At 47.5% G+C, this 24361-nt stretch overlaps 4 protein-coding genes across 5 annotated transcripts; 1 reads left to right on the plus strand and 3 right to left on the minus strand.

Moving 5' to 3' along the window:
* Positions 1–5857: 5857 nt before the first annotated feature.
* Trim17 (tripartite motif containing 17) lies at positions 5858–14420 on the minus strand. Of its 2 annotated transcripts, none has more exons than XM_021178321.3 (7): positions 14309–14420; positions 12659–13092; positions 11250–11345; positions 9411–9641; positions 7654–7676; positions 7458–7561; positions 5858–7078 (listed from the first exon to the last, which is right to left on the minus strand). In XM_021178321.3, exons 2-7 carry the CDS (start codon positions 13085–13087, stop codon positions 6528–6530), a joined length of 1434 nt encoding a protein of 477 aa, XP_021033980.1. In that variant the 5' UTR covers positions 13088–13092; positions 14309–14420; the 3' UTR covers positions 5858–6527. The 2 variants fall into 2 exon arrangements, with proteins under 2 accessions (XP_021033980.1, XP_021033981.1); XM_021178322.3 differs by lacking the exon at positions 14309–14420 and adding an exon at positions 14074–14281.
* A 1016-nt stretch (positions 14421–15436) lies between these two features.
* On the minus strand, positions 15437–16413 carry H3-4 (H3.4 histone, cluster member). The gene has a single exon (XM_021178326.3). It carries the CDS (start codon positions 16304–16306, stop codon positions 15896–15898), a length of 411 nt encoding a protein of 136 aa, XP_021033985.1. The 5' UTR covers positions 16307–16413; the 3' UTR covers positions 15437–15895.
* Positions 16414–20951: 4538 nt separating this feature from the next.
* H2ac25 (H2A clustered histone 25) lies at positions 20952–22602 on the minus strand. Its single transcript, XM_029483169.2, has one exon. The coding sequence runs from the start codon at positions 22528–22530 to the stop codon at positions 22138–22140; it is 393 nt and encodes a 130-aa protein (XP_029339029.1). The 5' UTR covers positions 22531–22602; the 3' UTR covers positions 20952–22137.
* Positions 22603–22659: 57 nt separating this feature from the next.
* On the plus strand, positions 22660–23980 carry H2bc26 (H2B clustered histone 26). Its single transcript, XM_021178329.3, has one exon. It carries the CDS (start codon positions 22840–22842, stop codon positions 23218–23220), a length of 381 nt encoding a protein of 126 aa, XP_021033988.1. The 5' UTR covers positions 22660–22839; the 3' UTR covers positions 23221–23980.
* The last annotated feature ends 381 nt before the right edge of the window (positions 23981–24361 follow it).

Below are 24361 nucleotides of genomic sequence, written 5' to 3' on the forward strand. Positions count from 1 at the left end.
GATGGGGATAGCAGCAAAAACTGAGGACCAGGTAACCAGCCACGTGTGGCAGAACTTAGAATAACGGGATGATTGTGCACGAATCAGGAAACAGTCAAAGCTTATGGTGGTGACCGTCTGCGGCCACAACTTCTGCCGCGAGTGTATCTGACGTTGCTGGGGCCAGCAACTTAGAAAAGTTGTAGACAGCGAGTGCTAAACTAGAAAGCCAGGCACGGCTTCTCTCACGTAGGATTTCTCGTAGCGGCGGCTGAGCGCTTGAGCGGCCGTCTATAAGCAACTGTGGGTAGCGAGCCGGAACGCACTCCAGCCTGCGTCTGCAGCGGCTCGGGTCCAGCACTCCCGCGGCTGCTGAGTCAGGCAGCGGCCGGCCACGAGCCTCTGGCGTGGCCCGCAGGCGGGCAGCTTCTCAGAGCTGCACGAACCAAGCGCAGTTTTCGATCCAGAGCTGGGGCACGTAGGCCTGGCTTTCAGCCGGTGACTGCAGGTAAAGACCTAAAGCCATTCTCGAGCAGCAGATCGGAAGGGCCTGCAGAAGATGGAACCAATGGGGGCAGCCTCCTGAACTGAGCTGAGGGGGTGAAGTTAGCCACCATAGACACTTGCTGGGTCTGTGGAGCCTGCAGACGCACAAAAGAGCAAAAATGTTATCCCCGCAGCTGCTATGGGACTAAAAAGCCCCAAACTTCTGGACCGGTAAGGTATTAAGTTTGAAAACAATAAAAGAGGAAAGAGACTAAAATATAAAACATCGTAGACAAATAATAGTTTAAGTTGGTAAATCGAAGTTTTTAAGGAGATAGAAATTAAAGGGAAAAATATCTTCTATGTTAAAAATGGAAAGAACTCAGTGGCACAGGGCATCTAGAGTCTGTATAATTTTTGCTATAATTATCAGCATATAAATAATTTTTTTTCAATAACGATTACAAATTTTATATATCCTTTTTAAGACAGATCAAAAAGCAAATTTAGATAAGGAGAAGACTGGAAGATGTAGTTACAGGCCTTAGAAGAAAAATTAGAGAAAAATATAAATAAAAATTAGGAAAACTCTAAAGTAGTAGAGATTCAACGAGAAAGATATCTGAAAAATGAAGACAGGTCATAGAAGAGAAATTGGAAAGATTTATAAATAAAAATGAAAATACTAAGATAGTAGAGCTACAAGAAGAAAAAAATATAAAAAATGGAGATGGGTCTTAGGAGAAAAAATAGAAAAAAAATTATAATTAGAATTGAGAAAGATACTGAGATAGACAGGGGAAAGAAGGCTAAAACATTCAGTACCACCTTGGAACAAGACTGAAAAGGGCAGTCTACATCTGTTAAAAAACCTAAGATGATTTTCCCAGACTTGATAAAGGAATTGGGAGGAGATGAAAGAAATTCACAGGGTTTTCAAGAATTTGAATGGCAACTTCTAGAGGCATAGGATTTTAGAAAGCTTAAGGAATCAGTAATGAGCTATGGCTTACATTCACCATATGTAATAACTGGGCCACACAAAATCATATTAATTCCAAACAAATGGAGAGATTTGATGTCAGCCATCTTAACGCCTGGCCCTCAATTGCAATGGCTGAGGTGGAAAGATGGGGCTTCCATTGTGGGGCAGTGAAATAAGACTGGAGGTGTTGATAGTGTCAGCGATCAGTTACTAAGTGAAGGACTGTTCTGGATTGAGAGTACAAATTACCCTGACAATGAAGTCCTACCACGGTGCTTTACAACAGGGTGGAGTTCAGTCTTTTACAAAGGTGACCCAGGGCTCAGATGAATCTTTCACTGGCTTTTTACCAAGGTTAACTCTATCTCCAAATAGAGCAATATCAGATCCAACTGCTAGAGAGATTTTAATTGAATGTTTAGCTTTTAAAAATGCTAATGCTGAGTGCAAAAAGGCTACTGGACATATAAGGGCCAGATTTATACCTCTTTATAAATGAATGAAAACTGCGGATATAGAGTTTAATACTCAAATTCAGTTATGGTGGGACAAACTCAGCATACAAAGCCCGTGGCTGTGACTGTGAATAGTTCCTAAGGATAAATTCTTCTGTGATAATCCAGGGAAGAAGTCTCCTGTGCAGTGTAGAAGGTGTAGAAGGGATGGGTATAAGGCTCATGAATGTAGGCCATCCAAAGATACTCAAGGCAATTCCTTGATGTCAGTTGGAAAACAAAGAGGCTTTGCTCCCGGCTCTACAAAAACCAACATGAGCCATTCATTTCCTGTCCATCAAGGAAAGAGTATTCTGAAAAACATTCTAACCTGGTAGGCTTAAATCTAAGCCTGATAGGACAAGCACCTGTTCAAAACTTATGAAAGCCATTAACTATAGAGCTGCTCTTATGGGTAAAACAAGAGATTCTAAAGATACCAAAAATCAGATATTATAACAAACTACTATAAATGATAAGAGGCCAAAGTTAAAATCACAGTTGGGTAGACGAGCTCAAAGGATTAATGGACACAAAACCAGATGTTACTTTAATAGAAAAAAGTCCTAAAAGGTTTTAAGAAAAATCAATGTCAGATGTTTTAATTACGATAAATAAGGTCAAAAGGGATTATAGGCAAAGTGTTCCTAGAAACAATGTTTTTCTAGAGATAATAAAAAAAAAAGGCTCAGCCTTCTGAAATACACAAAAAATGTGGCAAAGGCTAACAGGACTAACGATGGTAGCTCAGAAAGAGACAGACAGGGTATCCCCTTGTTGGGGTACACTTAGGATCTGTCATTCCATCCCTTCATACGGCATGGATGGAAGTTTATATCACAGTTGGTCAGAGAATCCAAACCAACGTATAAAGACAGACGTCTTTCATTTCTTCAAAGAGCAAAGACTCATCTTTCACTGATTTGTGTGCACTTCACACTTTATGTTAACGTGGACATGTTGATTACCTTTGAAAAACCACCAGAAAAGCAGCCCTGACAAGATCCACCTTGAGGATTGTGAGAGGACTGAGACAGGCTGACTCCATGACAGGCTTCAAACTGGCAGTTCAGGAGACCAGGCCTAGATCTCTGTTTCCCAGAACTGGGCAAAAGTCAGTTACTGGAAAAACCTCCAAGCCTCAGTCAGCCAATCAGAAAGTGCCCCACCCTCAGTAGCTGCCCCCCACCTGGCCTGAGGCAAGGGCTATGGTCAGTAACAGTTTCCAGGCTTCCCCAGCAACAGTTTCCAGGCTTCCCCAGCAACAGTCAGCACCTACCCCGCCACCTCCTGCCCCAGCCCCCAGCCCCCAGTGGTGGTTCTGGAATGTCCCCAGATATAGAGCCAGTGAATTAAGATAAGGTTACCTACCCCTCCCTGGAATTTCCCCTGATGTGCTTAAATAGGGCCTGTGAGCTCACTTGGGCATCTCCATCTTCATAAACAGTAGACCCCAGCATGCGGGACTTCTGCAGAATAAAATACTCTGCTTTTGCATTTATTTGAGTCTGGGGTATCATTCTTCAGCGATTCATGGACAGTATTTATTCCAGCATCTTGCCTGATCCTACCTCAGACTCCCTCAATGATGTTTCCTCAAAAGTCTGCATCCAGGATAGCTTCAAAGAGAGCTACTTAACCCCAGTTGGTCAGCATCACAGACTGTTGAAGCCCTGAACTTTCGGCACATAGAGACAGGACAGCGACTGCTACTGCTTTCTTAGGATTTGACCATCTTCCCAGTTTTCTTGGTCCCCAAAAGGAAATTGCCCCAAATCAGCAGATGGCAATTTTAAGAAAGCGATCCCCCATTCCCAGAGGCAGGGTGGGTGATTGCTTTGGTAGTTGGATAAGTTATGGGTGTTTGCCATTTAAGGGATGTGGTTACAAGTAGTAATGGTCTTGGATCAGGGAGGAAACAATAATGGTTAGACTCAGAGATTTCTCTTTTTCTTTCCTCGATCCTTTCTCACCTATCTAGTGTTAAGAGGGAAAAGGGGGTGGGGGGATAGAGAAGTAATAGGAAAAAAGGGTGGAGTATTAAGTTCTACTTTTAGACCAAAGAGTATTAGCAAGCCAAAAATCTTACATTGGCATATATCTTTGTAATTTTTTTTTGATTTATTTACTTTAGGTGTGTGAGTACACTGTAGCTGTACAGATGGTTGTGAGCCTTCATGTGGTTGTTGGGAATTTTTAGGACCTCTGCTTGCTCCTGTCAACCTTGCTCACTCAGTCCCTGCTCACTCTGGCCTAAAGATTTATTATACATAAGTACAGTGTAGCTGACTTCAGACGCACCAGAAGAGGGTGTCAGATCTCATTATGGGTGGTTGTGAGCCACCATGTGGTTGCTGGGATTTGAACTCAGGACCTTTGGAAGAGCAGTCAGTGCTTTTACCCACTGAGCCATCTCTCCAGCCCTAAATCTTTTTATTTTAATGCAAAATTGAGGTTATATTTTGCTACAACGTACTATGTTTTCAACGCTTATTTGCTGCTGCAAATAATATTTGTACCAAGGTGATTATTAAAATGCGGTATAAAGTTCCCAGTCTCTTAAAAGCCACTATTACAAACAGCTTAGGATAATTAATACACGTTAATAGTCAATCAGATGTGTGGTCTTATAGGTACCAGTTTAGTTATTTTCAAAATGTTTTATTTAGTCTCCAGTAGATGTTTTCAAGACTAATAATCAAATAGTGAGTAGCTAGAAACAGACAATTTAGTTATAGATGGTTTTCAGAAACATCAGAGATCTACAGAATATGATATTTAAAGATGTTTTATTATTAAAAGGCTTTTTGGCAACAGAACCTGTCTTTCTACTTCAAAGAAAGTTGAGCATCAAAGAATCTCCCTATGGAGTTTGTTTCAAATGTGGCAAACTGCCACTGGGCAAGAAACTGTCCGTGCTTCAACTGCTGACTGAATGCTGTCCGGAATGGACAAACTGGGATGCAGGGAACTCAACTGCCGGGCTTTGCAAGAACAAGGTAGCTAAGTCCTTCATCATTCCTGCTGCACAGAAAAGTCTGTCAGGTCTACTGGGCCAGAGGGCTGAAGACTGAAGTTCTACCGTTATACAGGAGTTCTGGGGGGCTGTCAAAGCAGCTAGCCTGTCATGTCTACAGTTTTGGAAGCCGTGCTGCCTGCACTTTCTACATATTCAGGTGATAGATTTATTCCTTCTCAGGTCCCTGGAGTTGAAGACTAGGCAGTTATAGTCTCACACTTAAGCCTAAATTGTTTAGGATTTTAAGTTGGCAATGAGAATACAATAGAAGTTACAATAGAAGCTGATTTAGGTACAGAATTAACTCACCAACATAGGGTAGGTAACAATCTGTTCTCCAAGGTTACGAAAACATACGGGCTGAGCACTATAATGGTTATTGCATATAGCTTATTTTGTAAGAAAAGGAGCCTTTTATTGGACTAAAAGGGGGAAATGTAGAGAGAAACTCTTGTTCACTGTGTAAAAGCATTCACCTGTCAATAAAAGGCTGATTGGCCAATGAGCTGAGGCAGGAAATTAGATGGGACATCAGACAGAGCAGGAGGAGGGGGATGCTGGGATAGAGACGGGTGGAAGATTGGCCCCCAAATGCTGATATGTACAAAACCTGAGCAAAACCTGAGGACCAGGTTATCAACCATGTGGCAGACCTTAGAGTAACGGGAAGATTAGCTTATGAGCTAGTTAAGGAACAGCCAGGGTTTATGGCCTAGGTATCTGTAAATATATCTGAGTCTCAGCGTTATCCTAGGAGCAGGGGCTGTGAGAATAGACACAAGCATGCACAAGTGCGTAACTCCAGGGCTCAGAAAAGGATGCAGGGTACTACTGATGGGCAGGATGACCTCAAGGACATGGAAAACCCTGAGAGTGGTGGCCAAGGGAGTTGGTGGTTTCCCTCTGCACTTTTACTCTGAGTCTATAGCCTGCAGCACCTGTTGTTGCTCAGAGCCTCCAGCACGTCTGTGGTTGACTGACCCCAATGGGAGACAAGATACATGTCACACCATGGGCACAGAAGGGTCACAGTGGAAACGTGTGCTATGCCAGTTCACCGTCTCACCTGAGTCCTGGCATGCTAGAAACTTTTAACAGGAAGCGTGAGGGGTTCCTGGGGAAGGGTGTTAGGAAAGGATATGTGAAGGAAGGGGAGAGGACCCCTCAGTTATCTTAAGAGGGCTGGAGTGGGTGGGGCCTCACTTTCTCTGCCAAGGACTAATGGCCAGGGAAGGGTATCAGGAACCAAGAGATTAACAAACTTGGGAGAGGGAGAAAGCTAGCGAAACAGGAGACCAGCTTGCCTGGTGAGCAGGTATGTATTTAGAATTGAGTCCACTCTGAGATAAGCAGGACCCTTTCCAAAGTTCCCCCATTTAGCATCTTATCTGTAGTCGGTCTCACTTGAGCATTTGAATCTTGACTGTATTTCGGTTAGTTGCCCTGCCAGCACAGGTATTAACTCTTAGTGCCCCAGAGAAGCCTGGGTAGGTGGCCACGGTGGTGAAGCACCCTGCCTTCTGGAGAACCGTGGCATACCCAGTGTCTACCCGGCCTCAAGCCTCTATCCCTTCACCCACATGGTCACTGTGGAGATGACCATCTGGCCCGACTTGGGAGCCCCCAAGCAGAAGAATGGCAGCAGCGGCCCAGGGAAGGCAGCCTGGGAGAAGCTGTGTAAGTGGGACCCGTCGTTCACACTGTAGAAGGACACCTCTCCAGCCTGGAAGTCCAGGAAGATTCCCATGTGGCTGGGAGGCTCTGTGAGAGTGACTAGAGTGGAATTGGGTAACAGGGACAGCTGTTTCTTCCCCTTGGACAGCTGCACTACCCAGAAGCCGTTTTCTGGGGACTTAAGCACCCTGTCCTTCCGACTCACATTGTCCCTGCACACCCCCAGGGCCCAGAGTGCATCCCCGGTGAGATTCATGCCCACTTCCCAGTAGTGCCTTCCAGAGGAAAAGCTCTTCTGCCCCACAGCGCACGGGTAGGCCACGAACCGGTCCTTACTGTAGGGGGCGCTGCCCTCGGGTGGTGGGCTCAGGTACCGCCTCTGGCGACTCTCGTAGAGGAGGAGATAGGGGTATGCTGAGCTGGGGTCAGGCATCACATCCTCTGCAGAGGGCCAGGTAGACAGAGAAGTAGGGGTCACTCAAGGTGAATGGGGCAGAACCCTCAGGATGGGCGGGGTGCGACAGACTCGGTGGCCAAATGGCTCTTTTCCATATCCACCCAAAAGCCTCCCCTCCACCAGTTCCAACCGCTTGGGGTTACCTAAGGGTTCTACACTACAAGTCCCTGTGGATATTGATGATGGTGAGTCACCAGGGCTAAATGGGGGCAAACTTACTTCAGCAGTCAGACTTAGAAAGATGGTGAGTTACAGTTTGAGACACTAATTTCTAGTTGGAAGCTCTGGTCGTGGGTGGCATCTGGGTAAGGCAGAGCAGTGCCCAGACAACTGGGGTCCTTGGAGACCGGGGTCTCCACTTACCTTGGAAGCTTTTGAGCACCTCTATCTGTCCTGGAACTCTGCACACGGTCTTGATAGCCGCGGGGAGGACCACCTCTGGGTACTGCACGCTGAGGCTCTCCTTCCTCCAGGGAATACAGACTCATGTCCCCTCTGCCTCTCCTTGTGCTCTGCCCTCCCCCACGTCCCCCACTACCTCTATTGAGGGTGACAGTACCTGCTCAAGGTGTCCTTCACATCCTGCAATAACAGAGAGGAGAGTTCAGAGCTGGTCCTGCTTGTTGGTGTCAAAGCTACCTCTGTTGCCCGCTACTTTGGGACATGTCCTCAGCTGGACAGTCCCTTGTCAGATAACAACTTTGTACTCTTCCTGGAGGCTTCCCTTTCACTCCTGCCTGGCAGACCCTAAGCATTTCCCTCAGTCCACGGTCGCAAGCCTGAGGTCTGGTCAGCGGAGAGGAGGCCAAGTCCTGGGAACCATGATCAGCACTTACAGTAATGGAGACAGGGCAGAACCCCTGCTAAGCCAGCACTATCACTGAGCCACACCGCCCTGCTCTTTCCCCACGCCTCCTCCCTGGAATCCAGTAAACCCTGAGTCAGAAGTCCTTCACATACCGTGCTTTTGTGTGTGTGTGTGTATTATGATGCTGTTTATGAGTCTGGCACACAGAATGCTAACATAATAGAACAGAGCCATCTCTAACAGTGGAGCATGGCGAGCTTGTGCTCACAAATCATTAAGCAACTTTGGCACTTGAGTCTCTCAGAGCTTCACTTAAAGGAGGCTGGGCCCCTCCCTGCTAAGCAAGCACTCTACTGCTGGCTGATCAAGCTTCTCTGAAGCAAAAGAACTCTGCTAACCTCACTGCTCCTTGTGCACACCCGCAGAGCACCTCACAGTAGCTTTGATAGCCAAGACAGTCACTGGTGATAACACGCAGCATAGATACTGAACAAAGGGATGCCTCCCTCCCTTCCGGCCCAGATGGATTTTATCATATTCCTCAGAATAGCATGCAGTTTAAAACTTGATGCTTGTTTACGTCTGGATTTCCCCCTTTGATATTTTCAGGTTGAGCATAAATGAAGCCATCTGGGGATTAAACTGGATAAGGAGGGAGCAGTTTTCTCCTCTGCAGAACTCTGGTAGCTGCAGATCCAGTTAGGATGCATAGAACAAGGGGGCAAATGAAAGGTCATCAGAGAACACAGTGGGCATGGATGGGGGAGAGAGAGGGGCTGGGGGTGACAGCCTAGGGTCCCTGGAGATTTTCTAGAAGCCAGAATCTACAGAAGCACCCTTAACACCCTGGCCTAGAAAACTACAACGATCCACCTGCCTTGGCTAGCTATGTTAGGTTCCCAGCAACATCAGGTTGGAGTTTAATTCCTAGAGTCACGGTATTGAGCAGTCAGAGTGTGGGAGGGCCCTTAAGAGGTAATTAGGCCACAGGCCCTCCATGGTGAACGGAGATGAGAAAGGGTGTTGAAGTCAGTCTACCCTTGTTCACTCTGGCAGGTGTTGGCAGGCTGTTACGTCATGTCATGTCATGTCATGTCATGTCATGTCATGTCATGTTATGTCATGAGCAGAAGCGGAGCCGTGGGTGGTAGCATGCTCTTGGACTTCCAGAACCCTGGGCTAAAACCACTTTTTAAGAAAGTATTTGTTGTCTCTCCCTTTGTGTGTGTGTGTGTGTGTGTGTGTGTGTGTGTGTGTGTGTACTGTGGACAATGTGGACTGTTTGCTGTGAGGCACCGTGAGGCGCTGGGACAGGACGGGACAGGACGGGCCAGTGACCTTCAAATATCAGCCCAGCCTCATCCTTTCTGTCAGGCTGTGTTTGTTCCGCAAGCCCCTGGGCTGAGTGCACATCTTCAGGCCACACCCTACCTCGTGGTGTACCCACGGGTTTGTGGCAACACAGAAAATCCCAAAGACAGGAATGCCTCAGCATTCTCTGGCCTCACCTGCAGCATCTGGAGGGGCTCCTGCTGGCTCCGCTCCTCCAGCTGCAACAGGATCAGGTCCAGGGAGCGGCTTTGGTGGTCCAGGGAGGCCTTGCTGTCCTGCAGCTTCCCTAAGGTGTCTTCTTCCTCCTTCTTCAGGACCTGGAGGATCCTCCGTTCTTCTTCCACCAGAAACAAGACCACCTTCTGAAACTCCTCCAGGATGCGTTCTCTCCGCTCTTTCACTCTCTCCTGTCGAAATGGAATGGGGGAACCCCAAACTGACTATGAGATGGATTCAGAAAGGATGGATTTCCTTCAAGGTTGCCACACAGCAATTCTGGGACAACTGGTGACCTAGAATTCTTAGGAAAAGTTGGGGAAGCCAGACTTTTGACCAAGACTCTCCACACCATCCCTATTGCACCCTAACAGGCCTTGAGTAATAACACCCATACATTCAAATGTCCATGTGTCCTGTGTCAGTGGGTTTAGAACATGCAACCTCAAAGAAAGACACAGGCATGATTCATAAAAAAGGATGGGGGCTCCTAATGACCAGGCTAAAATGATTCTGGAGTTACCCATGTCCCTAAAGCTGTTGTTCAAAAATAGTAGGAAATCAAGAGTTTCAAAGACAACAGACAAACTTCTTAAATACCTGCCCCTCATGTTTTATGTACTTGTTTATCTTTCCTTCCTTCCCTCTGAGAGAGGCTTTCCCCACATAGCTCTGGGTATTCTGGGACTGGTTACGTAGTTCAGGTTGACTCTGGACTAACAGATCTTGCTTTTGCCTCCTTGAGTTCTGGGATTCCAAATAAGCACTAACAAAGTTACATCCCCCAGACCCGAGCAGGCCATTTCCCGTGAAGAGGAGGAAGTCAGCCTTTGCCCAACGGCACCGAAGATTATCTATGGTTAACAAACTCATGTCTTCCTGATCCCGCTTTACAAGGAAGATAACTTTGAAATGAAAGGATCACCTGCAGCCTTTCTCAGTTTTTTAAATCAAAGATACAGCCCACATCTATGTTATGGAAGCCTGGATTCTAGAGTGAAGAAATAGAGCTATTTAAGATCTGAATAACAAGAGTCTTTTAAAGCGGGGCTGGAGAGATGGCTTAGCAGTTAAGGGCAGTACCTGCTCTTCTAGAGGATCAGGGCGCCTATACATATGCCTCACATCCTTCCTAAGCCATAGTTCCAGGTGATCTGATGCCCTCTTATGGCCTTGCTGGACATTGCATACACATTATTCATATATACATGCAGGCAAATACCAATACACATAAAATGAGGATAATTTTATTTATTTTTTTATTATACATAAATACACTGTAGCTGACTTCAGACACATCAAAAGAGGGCATCAGATCTCTTTACAGGTGGTTGTGAGCCATCATGTGGTTGCTGGGATTCGGAACTCAGGACCTTTGGAAGAGCAGTCAAGTGCTCTTACCTGCTGAGTCATCTTACCAACCCGAGGATAATTTTTTAAAAACAATTGTTTGAACCATCCAGGTGCAGTAGTGACTGCCAGTACACATAGCTATTGGGGAGGCAGAGGCAGGAGGATTACTTAAGCTAACCTGAATTTATGAGCACCCGTAAAAAAAAAATTTTTAATGCAGTGTTATTTTGTCCTCTGACAAACCTCAGGTGTTATAGCAGGCTTCACCTGAGACTCACTTTAAAAATCCTTCTCACCTGTTGTGTTGGCTCAATTTGCAGGTCAAGCACCGGACCTGCAGAGTACAGGAACCTTTTTCCTCCTTGAAGCCCTGAAAGGCACTTTCCTGTCACAGATGAGGATGGGTATAGGCACACAGGGTGGAAAAGCAGCCACTGGGCACCTACCTGCCACTCAGTTAAGGTCTGTTCCTCCTTGGCTTGCAGTGTCTCTGTCTTCATCATCTCCTCCCGTAGATATTTTATGTCCTCCTCCAACTTGAGCTGGACACACAAACAGGCCTCCGGTCAGCAGACCCCACCTCTGCCCACATCTGGAGTGCAGTCTCTGCAGATGTACTGACCCCAGAGATCCTCCTACAGACAGGGTGGTCTAGCTTCCCATTCCAGCAGCCAGGAAATGAGCCTCTCTTGACCTGGGCTTTGGAGGTTAGCTCCTGGTGATGTATGTACACTGTGTTGGTAAACTGTCTATGCTGCTTGAACTCACTGAGAAGCTGGCTCTGGAAGCAGGGTTAGCCCCACCCACACACACTCACATCTATTTTACACCCAGGCATGTTTGTCGAAAGTGCCCTTGAAAGCCCCTTGTCCTGAGATTGGCTTCTCCCCTAACTCTGATGTAACAGGTAGGAGTAAAAAACCAACAGCAAAATAGCCCAAGAGAAAAAATGTTGTGTGCTTAGAAACAACTATAAGACAAGCCACTCCCGGGGCTGGTGAGATGGCTCAGTGGGTTGAGAGCACCAACTGCTCTTCTGAAGGTCCTGAGTTCAGATCCCAGCAACCATGTGGGTCACAGCCATCTGTAAGGAGATCTCTCTTTTCTGGCGTGTCTGAAGACAGCTACAGTGTACTTACATATAATAAATAAATAATTTTTAAAAAAGACAAGCCACTCCCAACAGAGGTTACTATTGTTTATCCTGTGATGTAAAAATGTATCTAGTGTTAAAGAGAAGCCAGAATTTCAGTCATCAGAAGCACATTGAGAGAGAGAGAGAGAGGGAGGGAGGGGGGGAGGGAGAGAGAGAGAGAGAGAGAGGGAGAGAGGGAGAGAGAGAGAGAGAGCTCTGTTAGCCAAGCCAAGCCAAGCCAAGCCAAACCAAAAAGCCTCTGCAGCTGACTGCTTCAACTTCCCTAGTCAATTCTGCTGACCCTTATTCGATGATGTTGCCTTTTCTCTCTTGACCAGGCTCCTCCCTCAATTGTTTCTGCTGGACTTTGTAAACTCATTTGATGACACTTTGCCATCTGTGTACTGTTTGTATCTGCTACTCATTATGGGTTCTTACCTTTGCCTGCCACTCGTTAGTTAATAAACGTGGCTACTATAGACCATCCCTGGGAACATGTGGATGAGTCACACACCTATTTTGTTTTGGAGGCAAAGGATACTTCCTCCTGTTGTGGCTGTCTCTAGACACGCGCACACACACACACACACACACACACACCCGCCACTCTGTTAGTACCAGTGCTCTTATTATGAAATGAAATGAAGGTTTACATTGAGGCCAACTTGCCTGAACTTCCACTCCCCCTCCTGGACTTGCAACCCCTGACCCTGGGTTCACCTTATACTCCCTTGCAGCCTCATCCAGAGGCAGCACCCTGTGCATCCGGTGCTCCTGGGCCTCCCTGCAGACCACACAAATGGGGCTCTGGTCATCCTGGCAGAACAGCTTAAGGGGTTCTTGGTGTGCTTGGCACAGGTCTCGCTTCTGCAGCCCAGGGTGCTGGCGGGCCATCTCAGCCACTTTTGTCAGGAGGCGGTTGGGCCTCAGGTTCCTCTGAGGGGACATCTCCCTGCACTCGGGGCAGGGGAAGGACCCCTTCTGCTTCTTCTTCCCTTTCTTGACCTTCCCCTTCTCCCAGCTCATCTGGATGCACTCTCTGCAGAAGTTGTGGCCACAGGCAGTCATCACAGGATCAGTAAAGTAGTCAAGGCAGATGGAACATGTGGCCTCCTCTTGCAACCGTCTGGCAAGCTCCACCGCATCCATGGCTCCTGGGGAGAAACAAGGGGAGCGCTTCCACTGTAAGCCCTTGGCGAGCAGAATCCCAGAATGGCGCCTTGCTCAACTCCCCTGGGGCCCCTGTACAGCATAGCACGAGTGCCTCCTCTGCTGATCCACAGATGGGAACAAAAGCTGCTGTCCAAATGTGGAATACAAAGGCACTGACCAAATGCTAGCCAGAGCCCTGAACCTCAGCTGCTGAGCTGGGCTTGGCGTCTGGGCCAGCTTAGTTAGGAGCTCCCTCCCGGGCCTTTAGGGACTCCCAGCTGTTCTGCTGTGTTTGCTGTCAAGTCCTATGTCTGCCCTGGAGCGGCATCTCTACCCCAAAAGGCTGCAATAGTCAAGTGTCAGAACGATGTCTTTAACTCACCCCTGGTAAAACAAAGAAACTTAGAAAGGAATAGAAATCCTTTCAGTTAAGGTGCAATGCAGAAAAGATACAACAAAACACAGATACAGGGGTTCCATATAGACACATGGACACACCAACACATTCATACACAAATACAGGGCCTGCATGTAGACATGCAGATACATATACAAGCTTGCACATGGGTAAAAACGTTTGTAATTACACATGCACACATTCACACAGAAAACGTGCAAGCCCACTTACACACCATAGCAAACACAGGCATGTCATGGATGCACTCTGAAGGCACATACAGCATGCACATGTGCACAAGAACACATATGCATGCATCCCTCAAGTCTAAGTCCTGCTAACCCAGGCGGTGGAGACCCTGAACTGCCCCTAATTCTGTTTCCCAAGGTCCTTTTTGAGAATTTGGGAATGATGAGGTCGACTCTCAGTGCTCCCCATCTTGTTTTCTCTTCTGAATCCTGAAAGCCAAGGCATCTTTGGATATTCCAGAGTGGCTGCCATGTTAATTTCATCTGAACTTTCTATGAGTAGAGCACAGGGCATTAGCTTCTCCCGAACCAATCTCAAGAGTCTCACCACTGCCCACCTTGTCAGAACCAGGGCCAAAAGGGCAAGGTTGTCTGGCTTCCCTAGAGCAGAGACAGACATCAGGGTTCTTGGGTCATCTAAGGTCAATGAGGGCTCATCCAGGAGACCGACGTAACCAGAGTGGTCCACGGTTTGAAGCTTATGGTTTGACTTTGGTGGGGACAGGAGAAGGGGCCCCCAGAATCTCGACCCAGACAGTGAGTGAGCGAATTCTCTGGACGGTGGTTACTCACAAGGAAGGAGCCTTGCACTGCGCCAGGTGCCAGGGCCAAGTGCGCCGCGTGGGGGAAAGGCTGGGTTTATGCTACAGCACTGGGGAAAACCAGGACCTGGGCAGAGGGGCATTGTGGCGTCAACTCACGCAGGCAGGTTGCTTGGCAGAGATGCCGTGGGGGCGGGGCTGAGGCTGCTACACCGAAGGGAGGAGGCGGGGCCTCGTTGCTTAGGGTGGAGCCAGGGAGAAGGGGGCAGTGACAGAAATATGGCTTCGCTAGACCATATTTGTGGGACCAATAGATCAACAGGGCAAAGAGATTAGGTGGAGACTTGGTGACTCAGGTGGGGAATGCAGGGGAAATGTGGTCAGGTTTGCATCGATTGAGGCTAGGAAAATGAAAAGGGGGCAATTTAGAAATTAGGAACTCAAAGTTGGGAGGTGGTGATCCATGCCTTTAATTCCAGCACTCGAGAGGTGGAGGCAGAGGCAGGCTCATCTCTGAGTTTGAGGCTAGAGGGAGTTCCAGGACAGCCAAGGCTACACAAACAGTCTTTAGACTCATCCCCCCCATCCTTCCCCCCTCTACCTCCTCCCTGGGCTTGGAGACATAATGGGCTTCAAAATTTTTCAGTTGCATACTTATATGCACACCCTAGGAGTAATTAATGTATTTAACATTGGCATTAATGAGTGATTCCACTACAAAGGAGAGGTAAAGTTTTCTGTGTTAACCTCACAGGCTTATTCAGGCTATTCCCCTCAGCCCTCCGCTAATGCAGTTCGGTTAATCGTCTCCAGCTCCTCCCAGTTTGATTTCTGATCAAGCCGGTTGGTGTCCATGCCTGTCACCTCTGAACACCACCCTTTTTGTATGGCTCAGAAGTCATACAGTACTGGACAGTATGAAAAAAATCAAGGCTCAGAGAATTAAACTCCAGGGCAAACCATTCTTTTGATGAAAGGTTCCTATTGCTTACAACTCAGGTTGAGTCAACACAACAGCTAGACTTTCCTACCCTACAGGTATCGTAGACAGGATTCTCTGGATGTGTCCCCTGGAAATATGTAAGTTAACATTTTCCTGACTCTTTTGCTGCCGCCATTAACAGATGGGCAAAATTAACTTTGATCAAAGGCACTTCACTGGGCTTTATCAGGAGAAAGGCCAACTTTTCAAGTACAGGAATAGCTAGCCTTTTTAATTCCAGGCATTATCAGCCTTAAAGCACAAAACATAACTTGGTTGGTTACTGAGTAGATGCGTTTGGATACTATTAACTATGCAAACATAGAACGTTTACTGCCCATAGCAGCTACCTTCACTTGGTAAAGCCAGTCAGCAATACAACCATCATCTTGTAGTACAAGGGCTCAGGCCACTACCTATCAAGGGAAGGCAGGTTAGAATAGATGGAGCTGCAAGTCAAATAGCTCAATGGGTAAGGATCAGCTGCTAAGCCCTCCAGACTGATCTATTGCCGGCCACCTTGTCTTCACCTCCGGAGGAGACAGGACACCTAAGTCTACGTTACACACACTTTTTCCGACTCTGTGGGTGGCTCTGAAAAGAGCCGTTGGGTTCATGAGCAGTGCCTGTGGGAGCCTAAGCCCGTTCTCCGCGGATGCGCCGAGCCAACTGGATGTCTTTGGGCATGATGGTCACCCGCTTGGCGTGGATAGCACACAGGTTCGTGTCTTCGAACAGACCCACGAGGTACGACTCGCAGGCTTCCTGCAGCGCCATCACCGCGGAGCTCTGGAAGCGCAGGTCGGTCTTGAAGTCCTGGGCGATCTCACGCACCAAGCGCTGGAATGGCAACTTGCGAATCAGCAGCTCGGTCGACTTCTGGTAGCGCCGGATCTCGCGCAGCGCCACCGTGCCAGGGTGGTAGCGGTGCGGCTTCTTCACGCCCCCGGTAGCCGGGGCACTCTTGCGGGCCACCTTCGTGGCTAGCTGCTTGCGCGGAGCCTTGCCTCCCGTCGACTTCCGTGCCGTCTGCTTGGTGCGTGCCATCTTCCTGAATACTCTTCCTCCCCTGCTCCTCAGGTGCGCAATGGGGGGGCGAGTAGCACTGCTTTTATAGACCCAGCTACATTCCTATTGGCTGCCCGCCAGGTGGCATTATGGGATGCTGCACTCTGATTGGTCCATTGGGGGCTTGACTTTACACCCTGCCTCTTATATTCTCTCTGAGAGGTGTGGACTCCGGAGCTGTTAGTTGCGGCTCAGTAGGAGGGCAGCGGGGTCTGTAGGAAAAACTCGAGTTGCTTTCTTGGAGCTTTTATTGTTGTTAAATAAAAAACAAAACAATCTTGCCTCGACTCCCAAGACACAAAGAACCTTCTAGAACCTTTCTGCATGCTTCCTTTTTATAACAACGAGGCATAGTTTTCCTGAGTTCTGGAATGCTAAAAAACATCCACCTGGTTTAAGGACGTCCCTGGGGGCGAGGGCTGGAGGTAGCTCAGCAGTTAAGCTTAATTCCGGGACTCGGCAGGCAAAGGATGGTGGATATCTGTGTGTTTGAGGTTAGCCAGGGCTACATAGTATAACACTATTTTTTTAAAAAAATAGGGAGGGGTAGAAATGGAAAAAAAATAAATAAAAGAGAAAAATGTAAAGAAAAATTGTGTTGTTTGCTGGAACAATGGAAAGAACTCAAGATCACAGTCTTAAGTAAGCTGGATACAGGAAGAAAAGCATGGCATGGGTTCTCTAGCATGTGGAAGCTAGATTTTTTTTTTTTTTTAAGCATAAAAATGGGGTCGGGGTGGTATTTATAGAGAGAAAGGGACCAGAGGGAAGAAGAAAAGGGGAGAGCTGGTGTGTGTGTGTGTGTGTGTGTGTGTGTGTGTGTGTGAGTGTGTGTGTGTGTGTGTGTGTGTGTGAGTGTGAGTGTGTGTGTGTGTGAGTGTGTGTGTGAAGTTATCAAAATGAAACCTATTACTAAGCACAGTTAATGTATGTTAATTAAAAAAAAACTAAAAGATATGACTCAAAGAACAGTAGTCCATGCTTATAACTTCAGTACTCGGTAGCTGAATCGGAAGGATAACAATTTTGACTCAAAATTAGAGTACACTGAAATGACGCTTTATCAAACAAAACATCTTTAGATCTGAAAGAAAACTAGAAAAAAAAAAAAAAGGATTTCTGAAGCAAAGACTTTCAAGGATAACATGGGCTGTATTCAAGGATCCCCCAAAGGTCACAATCTGGGTATCAAACAATAGTAATAATGGTTATTTACATCACGTCAGAGGATGAGAAATGTCCGCATAATTTCAAAAAACGTGAATCCAGAAAAGGATAGAAATCAAACTGTGGTGCATCTTTACGGATTTGGTTAAAAAATAGAACGCACTGACAATCATGTGTTTTGCTTCCAAACATGTATGTGTCGCTTAAACTGACGCCTTAACGCCAAAGCGGGGAATCCCAAGCCCGTGCCTGCGGTGTGCGGTCGCGGGTAGGCGCTACGCCACCGGGAGGACGTGAGTCGTCCATAGGTGGTGCCCAGGAACCGGGGCGTCCCGGCCCGCGCCACTCTCTAGCGCCAGCTTATGGATACAGTGACAGGAAAAATAGCTTCACTTTCAGAAAGAGCCGAAACTCTTGCCTCTGGGAATGTACGACCCTGTGAGACAATCAGCCACACACAGGGCTTGAAATTCTGAGGGAGCCAGGGAGGAAGGAGCTGTCCTTCATCTTGCACCTCACGCAGCCAATTGGATCGGTCAGAGCTTTTGGACTGACCAATCAGAAAACGCCCCTGAGCATGCCCATGCTCCGGAGCCGGAGAGGGCAAAGCGCGTCGCTTCTCCAGCACCCAAGGCTGAGGTGCCCATCAGAGGACGCGGGAAACGTCCCCTACACCCCGGCGCTCACGCTCCCACACTCCCGCACCCCAAACCTCGGCAAGGCCAAACTATAGCCGTCACCGCGCTGGTTCCCGAGCTGGGCGCTGCACCTATGGAAGCCACTGCTATAATCTTTATTTTATTTCAACTAGACTGCGCCGAGCTTCCCAGAGAAGTCACGCCATACAAGGCTGGATGTAATGCAGAGCAGCGTCTCAAAATCTGAAAAGGAGCTTCTTTCCTTTCTGGAGCCTGTAGTTTCCTTTCCCTACTAAATTTCCCCCAATCATTATTCGATCTGCACCTATGCCTTGTGGGAAAGGATCAAATGAAGGTTTAGTGTTAGGGGTAGAAGATGGGGGCGGGGAGCGCAGCAGTGGGACACCGTTGCCCTCTCAGTTCCCTGCTACTTGCCATGGGAGGGCAATTTCTTCCCATCGCCGGCTTAGACAGGGAAGAAATCCTTTGTTTTAAATTAACAAATAGATATTTAGCACTATGTGCAAGGCATACTCAACACATGGGAGTGACAGCATACATAAATGTGCCTCTGCACTCTGACGTCGATGGTAGCTAGTTGAGCTGATCACATTGCAGTTTATCCCTAAGCAGGAATGAAGCGATTATGTAGGGACCTGGAAAGTGGTACAGGAACAGAAACAGCGACTACTGGAAGAGGAGTTTTGTTTTTTGTTTTGGTTTGTTTCCTTTTTTGACAGCCATCCTAACAGGAGCGAGGTGAATCCCCAGTACGGTCTGATTGGTCAGCAACTGTAGCGATTTCAAAGATCGTGTGTGTCTTAACAGTAATTCCCTATGATGCCAAAAGACACTGAAATGTCCTCTAGGTTCATCCATGTGACAACAAATGTAATTTTGGGTTTTTAAAAAAGCCTATGTAATATTTATCTGTGTATATACCACATTTTGGATCTCCATCTGCTCCTTCACAGACATTGAGATCAGTCCCATGTTTAGCTATCGACAGTATCCACAATGAGCATGTCAGTACATATGTCTCTTCCACATACTGATTTCATTTCGTCTGGAGAGATGCCCAGAAGTAGGGGAGCTGGACTGCATATTAGGTATATTTTGAATTTCGTTGAGGTGGGAGATTATTGGACATGTGGGTGAGCCCACAAGAAATAGTCCCACGGAGCAGAGACTAACTGTGGGAAGCAGGGCTGGAGGAAAGACCCACACCCAGAAGAGGAACACGGGATGCTGCGGAGACAGGTAGAGAGCTGCCTGTACTATTTTCAAGGTTGGCTCAAGCTGCATCCTTCTGGAACCCTCTCTTGCCTTCAGCAGTGCACAGGAACACATGGAGAGTGGCTGAAATGACTAATACAGGTATGTGTTCAGAGACACAGTGAGCCAGGGAAAGACCTCTATACCTCCTCCACACAACATCCATACAGGCTGAACCTGGAAAGGCTATCTGCCAAGGCCTGCTCAGAGCTGCAGCAGAGTGAGGATCAGGTCCCCTCCTGCCTTTCCACATGGTCTCTCACGATGGCAGCTGTGGTACGAGGAGTTTCGCCTTTAACCTGAGGTGGGTCAGTTTTACTCTAGAAAGGAAACACTGGACCAAATCTTTGTCCTCTTTCTGTCCTTAGGGCTTCCAGGCTTCCTTCGTCCACCCTGCCCCTGACCCCCTTGTGAGTGTGCACTGCACACCTGTGCACATATGAGTGTATGAATGTGAGTGCAGGCACTCATGTTCTTACGCATTAAGGTCTGAGGAAAATCTCAGGTGTTGGTCTCAAATTCCAACCTTGTGCCAGGGTCTCTCGTTAGTTGCTGTCTATGCCATAGCAGCTGGCCTGTGAGCTTTCAGGGATTTTCCTGTCTTCCCTGGCAACACTGGAATTAGTTATGTGCTAACCTGGCCCTGCATTACATGGGTTCTGGATCTGCTCAGGTCTTCATGCGAGCACAGCAAGCTCTTTACTGAGTCATCTCCCCAGCCCCGTCTCCTTTAGCCTAGTCACTGAGTTTCTTAAAAATGGAGGTGAAATTCACAGGCTATGGTGAAACATTTCCATGTGAGCAGTTGAGGGACATTGAGTGCATTTCTTAAGCCTTCTTCCATGATCACATCTGGAAGGTCCATGCTTACTCTCTCCCCTCCTTCAGCTCCTGTATCTTTTGCCCGTAGTCCCTTCATTGACTAATGCTCCGTCACAAGAACAGTTTTGTGCTGGGTTTCCTCTACCTTTTAGGTTTTATGACTAATAACTGTTCCTCCACCTGTGTAGCTTATCTTATACACATACTCTGATTTTATTGGGCATATACCTAGGAATGGGTCATGGGGTGCTTGAATCCAGTGAACATTCTCTTTTCAAGGTAGCTGCTATTGGTACTTCACATCTGGAAATGGTAATCCAGATGACCATGCAGATGATCACAGCTGCTATAATTGGAACTTCCTTTAATTTTATAGACACATTCCGAATCTGTGCTCTCTAGTTATTCACTAGCCACATATGCCTGGGCAACTTATGAGCTGCGTCTTTACATTACATTTTACCTAAATGGAAATGAAATATTCCTTTTGGGTCGTGGTTGTGCATTTGACAGCAGCCTTAGAAGAGATGAGAAACTACCCTAGTACACCTCCCTCCACGATGCCTCTATAACACCATTAAATGGGAACATAACCCAATTCCTAAAAAGTTTAACCTCCACTCAAGCGTTTAAGCAACTACAATGACCTATGAACACATACAAACTAAAACTAGAGATTCTAACAAAAAAAAAAAAAAAAACATAAAGAAAAGATCTCTGGAGGCCCAACCCTCTGGCTTTGTTTTACTGAGACCACCCATTTGCAAATGTATAATCTATATGCAGTCTTTTGATTATTGTGTTAAGACTCACCGTTAAGGAAAACTGCTTATCCTTAGACAAATGACTTTAAGACGTTGGTATTTTATAAGCAGATTTGTAGTTAAGTTACAGACGGTGTCTTAGGAGCCCAGGCTTGAACCGATCCAGTTTCGGTACAGTCTATATAAATTATATAATAAACATTATATAATTGCCTTCACGGCCTGTATTGTTAAATTTTAAATAGTGTACAGCAGTTAACAGGGAAGAGGCCCAATTCTGTGCCATTTTAAAGGATTTAAAGATAACTCATTTAAGCCCCTCTTCTCCCTTTCCCACCCTCGCTCCTACTGATTTACCTGGAACTATTCGTCATGCTGCCTAAAGAAGTCACACTCATCTGTAAAAACATGTACTTAGTATGATGCTGCTGTTTTCCTTTAAACTTTATGACAAAGGACACTGCTGTACTCTCATACCTAGTTTAACCAAAACCTGACAAATCACTTTGCTCTCCAAGGTTAAGCTACTTTAAGTGGATCCGATTAACCAGTTCCAAAGGCCTGCAGGACCACCATGCTCATCTGTAATCCCACCACTAAGCAGGCTGAAGCAGCCCAGAGACCGGCTCCCCACCCCCACAAAGGAAACCAGCAAAACTCCAATGTTGTAAATCGCCTTGTAACAGAACATTTATATAAACAAGTAGATTTGAAATACCCAAGTCTCCCCTCAAAAACCTTTGGAAACCGCGTCCTAATTGGAAGATTTGAACATGTCAATTTAACCCAGTTTCAATAGAAACACTAGCATCTAAACCAGAACCTTATGCTAATTTCTATTAAGTATCCCCTTAAGGTCCAAACACGAACGTTAACTGCAACCTTGTGTCTGACACGGAGTGGTGGGGAGAAACTCGAACGCCTCCAACGGACCGCAGGCCACCCGCAGATGAAGCCGTTGGTCTCCCTTGAGCTCCCCAGGCGCCGCACAGGGATGCAGGGATGCAGGGAAGGAGTCAGGAGACCTGGCCTGGCCAGTAACTGGCGACAGGCTCAGTGTACAGCGCTTTCTAATGATGTTGTAGGTGGCTCTGAAAAGAGCCTTTGGTGTCCGTAGAAGTCGCACTAACGACCAGTAGGGGCCTCACTTGCCCTTGGCCTTGTGGTGGCTCTCGGTCTTCTTGGGCAGCAGCACGGCCTGGATGTTGGGCAGGACGCCGCCCTGCGCGATGGTCACGCGGCCCAGCAGTTTGTTGAGCTCCTCGTCGTTGCGGATGGCCAACTGCAGGTGGCGCGGGATGATTCGCGTCTTCTTATTGTCGCGGGCCGCATTACCAGCCAACTCCAGGATCTCAGCTGTCAGATATTCTAGCACAGCCGCCAGGTACACCGGGGCACCAGCGCCCACCCGCTCCGAATAATTACCCTTACGGAGAAGTCGGTGCACACGGCCCACCGGGAACTGCAGGCCGGCGCGGGAAGAACGAGACTTCGCTTTTGCACGAGCTTTGCCGCCCTGCTTGCCACGACCAGACATCTTCCACTGATAACCAAAATACGCAGAAACAGAAAAAAAAAACCTAGCGAAAACGAATTCTTAGCGCCAGCGAGCTCTTATATATGATGAGGCGGGAGGCTAGACTGCACCTTCTTATTGGATGCCAACAAGAACCAATCAGAAAAGAACGCGGAGCCTTCCTAATTTGCATATGCCTTACCCCGAGATGACGTAATGTAAAATTGTATTCAATCAAAGGGAGTGGTGCCTGATCCTTCATTTGAATACAAGGCATACAAATATTCTTGCTACAGGGGCGTACGCGTTTCCGTAGTGCAACTAGACATTATGCCTGATCCATCCAAATCGGCTCCAGCCCCCAAAAAAGGCTCCAAAAAGGCGGTCACCAAGGCGCAGAAAAAGGATGGCAAGAAACGCAAACGGGGCCGCAAGGAGAGCTACTCCATCTACGTGTACAAGGTGCTGAAGCAGGTGCATCCGGACACCGGCATCTCGTCCAAGGCCATGGGCATCATGAACTCGTTCGTCAATGACATCTTCGAGCGCATCGCCAGCGAGGCCTCCCGCCTGGCGCATTACAACAAGCGCTCGACCATCACGTCCCGCGAGGTGCAGACGGCCGTGCGCCTGCTGCTGCCCGGGGAGCTGGCCAAGCATGCCGTGTCCGAGGGCACCAAGGCAGTCACCAAATACACCAGCTCCAAGTGAGGCGCGGCGAGGGTGCCCTCAATTCAAAGGCTCTTTTCAGAGCCACCCATACAGTCGTTAAAAGGGTCTTGAACACAGTGTGGGCCACTGACGATTGCCACGCGCCTGAGGCGTTCCCTGACACTGGGTGCGGCCAAGTCCGATTTTTGAGCGAGAAATGCGGCGGTATGGCTGCTTTGCCCTTCCTAAGCGTAGAGTGTGAACGACAGCCACAGGAGCAGGCAAGGGGCGTGAGTCCTCTCCCCAAGCCTGAAGTTTCGGTGGGTGAGGTCACAGTGAGGTGGTATTCTGGATGTGGCCCCCTTGGTGGCCTCTGAATCTGTGTTTTCTTTAGCACCTTTTCCATCCTTTTCTGGAATAGAGAGGCGTCTTTAGCCCCTGAAAACTATTCTGACATTATATCATGTCAATAAACCCTGCACTAGCAGTATGCTGGAAACGGGGCGCGGGGAGGTGTAGCACACCGCAATGCCTGTGTGCAGGAGCTAGGATGTAACTAGCCTGAGCTGCCAGCAGCAGTTTCAGTGTTTAGGGGATGGGAGGTGGGAAAGAGTTCCGTTGTTTTGAGCAAGAGTTGCTCCCCTAAAGCTGCGTAGTTTTCTGTGAAGTATTAGTAAAAGAATAATCCACACTCGGCATTTATTTGGAGAATGTCATTTAAAAAATTTTTTATTAGATGTTTACATTTCAAATGCTATCCCCTTTTCTGGTTTCCCCTCCGAAAACCCCCTATTTCCTCCCCCTTCGCCTGCTCACCAACCCACCCACTCCTGCCTGCTTCCTGGCCCTGGCATTCCCCTACACTGGGGAGAATGTCATTTTTATCGAGAACGTTTGGGCAGGAAATCTTACCTGTGGAAAGATCACCACTTTCCTTGGTTTGGCTTTTATTTATGAAAAGAGGATTCGTGATAATTATTTGAGTTGTTACGAGACATATTGAGAATCCTATAGTCACCAGCAGGGAATACTATGTACATTTTATTTTTTTACCAAGTTGTCAAAGGGAGCCCCTCTAATCTGGACTCATGCATTTGGCATTTGGAGGGAGGCTATCTCTGCTGGAACTTCCTACAGTAGCTGGGCCACCTTCTGCTTTCCAGCTTGGTCCACATAAAAGGGTTTTTGATAACGTCATGTG

Source organism: Mus caroli, unplaced genomic scaffold, assembly GCF_978045245.1.
Source record: "Mus caroli unplaced genomic scaffold, Mus_caroli_1 scaffold_13, whole genome shotgun sequence".
Lineage (NCBI taxonomy): Eukaryota > Metazoa > Chordata > Mammalia > Rodentia > Muridae > Mus > Mus caroli.

Excerpts from the sequence above, each read along its gene's own strand:
- Trim17 (XM_021178321.3), bottom strand. The coding sequence starts at position 13,087 with ATGGATGCGGTGGAGCTTGCCAGACGGTTGCAAGAGGAGGCCACATGT. Across the intron at positions 11,346-12,658 it reads AGGCTGCAAGGGAGTATAAG|CTCAAGTTGGAGGAGGACAT; the intron begins GTGAACCCAGGG and ends TTGTGTGTCCAG. Across the intron at positions 7,677-9,410 it reads AGCCCCTCCAGATGCTGCAG|GATGTGAAGGACACCTTGAG; the intron begins GTGAGGCCAGAG and ends CTGTTATTGCAG.
- H3-4 (XM_021178326.3), bottom strand. The coding sequence starts at position 16,306 with ATGGCACGCACCAAGCAGACGGCACGGAAGTCGACGGGAGGCAAGGCT.
- H2ac25 (XM_029483169.2), bottom strand. The coding sequence starts at position 22,530 with ATGTCTGGTCGTGGCAAGCAGGGCGGCAAAGCTCGTGCAAAAGCGAAG.
- H2bc26 (XM_021178329.3), top strand. The coding sequence starts at position 22,840 with ATGCCTGATCCATCCAAATCGGCTCCAGCCCCCAAAAAAGGCTCCAAA.